Below are 2147 nucleotides of genomic sequence, written 5' to 3'. Positions count from 1 at the left end.
ACGAATACCTTACCTCTTATATTCTAATTCAACGAATACCTTACCTCTTCTATTCTAATTCAACGAATATCGTACCTCTTATATTCTAATTCAACGAATACCTTACCTCTTCCTTTCTAATTCAACGAATATCTTACCTCTTCTATTCTAATTCAACGAATACCTTACCTCTTCTATTCTAATTCAACGAATATCTTACCTCTTCTATTCTAATTCAACGAATATCGTACCTCTTATATTCTAATTCAACGAATACCTCACCTCTTCTATTCTAATTCAACGAATACCTTACCTCTTCCTTTCTAATTCAACGAATACCACACCTCGTCTATTCTAATTCAACAAATACCTCACCTCTTCTATTCTAATTCAACGAATATCATACCTCTTATATTCTAATTCAACGAATACCTTACCTCTTCTATTCTAATTCAACGAATATCGTACCTCTTATATTCTAATTCAACGAATATCTTACCTCTTCTATTCTAATTCAACGAATATCGTACCTCTTATATTCTAATTCAACGAATACCTCACCTCTTCTATTCTAATTCAACGAATACCTTACCTCTTCCTTTCTAATTCAACGAATACCACACCTCGTCTATTCTAATTCAACAAGTACCTTACCTCTTATATTCTAATTCAACGACTACCTCACCTCTTCTATTCTAATTCAACAAATACCTCACCTCTTCTATTCTAATTCAACGAATATCATACCTCTTATATTCTATTCTAACGAATACCTTACCTCTTCCTTTCTAATTCAACGAATACCACACCTCGTCTATTCTAATTCAACAAATACCTCACCTTTTCTATTCTAATTCAACGAATATCATACCTCTTATATTCTAATTCAACGAATACCTTACCTCCTCTATTCTAATTCAACGAATATCGTACCTCTTATATTCTAATTCAACGAATATCTTACCTCTTCTATTCTAATTCAACGAATATCGTACCTCTTATATTCTAATTCAACGAATACCTCACCTCTTCTATTCTAATTCAACGAATACCTTACCTCTTCCTTTCTAATTCAACGAATACCACACCTCGTCTATTCTAATTCAACAAGTACCTTACCTCTTATATTCTAATTCAACGAATACCTCACCTCTTCTATTCTAATTCAACAAATACCTCACCTCTTCTATTCTAATTCAACGAATACCTTACCTCTTCTATTCTAATTCAACGAATACCTTACCTCTTCTATTCTAATTCAACGAATATCGTACCTCTTATATTCTAATTCAACGAATACCTTACCTCTTCTATTCTAATTCAACGAATATCGTACCTCTTATATTCTAATTCAACGAATACCTTACCTCTTCCTTTCTAATTCAACGAATATCTTACCTCTTCTATTCTAATTCAACGAATACCTTACCTCTTCTATTCTAATTCAACGAATATCTTACCTCTTCTATTCTAATTCAACGAATATCGTACCTCTTATATTCTAATTCAACGAATACCTCACCTCTTCTATTCTAATTCAACGAATACCTTACCTCTTCCTTTCTAATTCAACGAATACCACACCTCGTCTATTCTAATTCAACAAGTACCTTACCTCTTATATTCTAATTCAACGAATACCTCACCTCTTCTATTCTAATTCAACAAATACCTCACCTCTTCCTTTCTAATTCAACGAATACCACACCTCGTCTATTCTAATTCAACAAATACCTCACCTCTTCTATTCTAATTCAACGAATATCATACCTCTTCTATTCTAATTCAACGAATACCTTACCTCTTATATTCTAATTCAACGAATACCTTACCTCTTCTATTCTAATTCAACGAATATCGTACCTCTTATATTCTAATTCAACGAATACCTTACCTCTTCCTTTCTAATTCAACGAATATCTTACCTCTTCTATTCTAATTCAACGAATACCTTACCTCTTCTATTCTAATTCAACGAATATCTTACCTCTTCTATTCTAATTCAACGAATATCGTACCTCTTATATTCTAATTCAACGAATACCTCACCTCTTCTATTCTAATTCAACGAATACCTTACCTCTTCCTTTCTAATTCAACGAATACCACACCTCGTCTATTCTAATTCAACAAATACCTCACCTCTTCTATTCTAATCAACGAATATC

At 32.4% G+C, this 2147-nt stretch overlaps 1 protein-coding gene across 1 annotated transcript; it reads left to right on the top strand.

Annotated features, from left to right (window-relative positions):
* Positions 1-662: 662 nt before the first annotated feature.
* Positions 663-833, top strand: LOTGIDRAFT_148028 (hypothetical protein; the record flags this gene model as incomplete). The annotated part of the gene is made up of 1 exon (XM_009062984.1): positions 663-833. A coding segment is annotated over one exon (171 nt), but the record flags the coding sequence as incomplete, so codon positions are not given.
* Positions 834-2147: the final 1314 nt, after the last annotated feature.

Source organism: Lottia gigantea (assembly GCF_000327385.1).
Source record: "Lottia gigantea unplaced genomic scaffold LOTGIsca_5419, whole genome shotgun sequence".
Lineage (NCBI taxonomy): Eukaryota > Metazoa > Mollusca > Gastropoda > Lottiidae > Lottia > Lottia gigantea.
The sequence above is the reverse complement of the archived record's forward strand: the minus strand, read 5'-3'. Positions and strand labels throughout refer to the sequence as shown.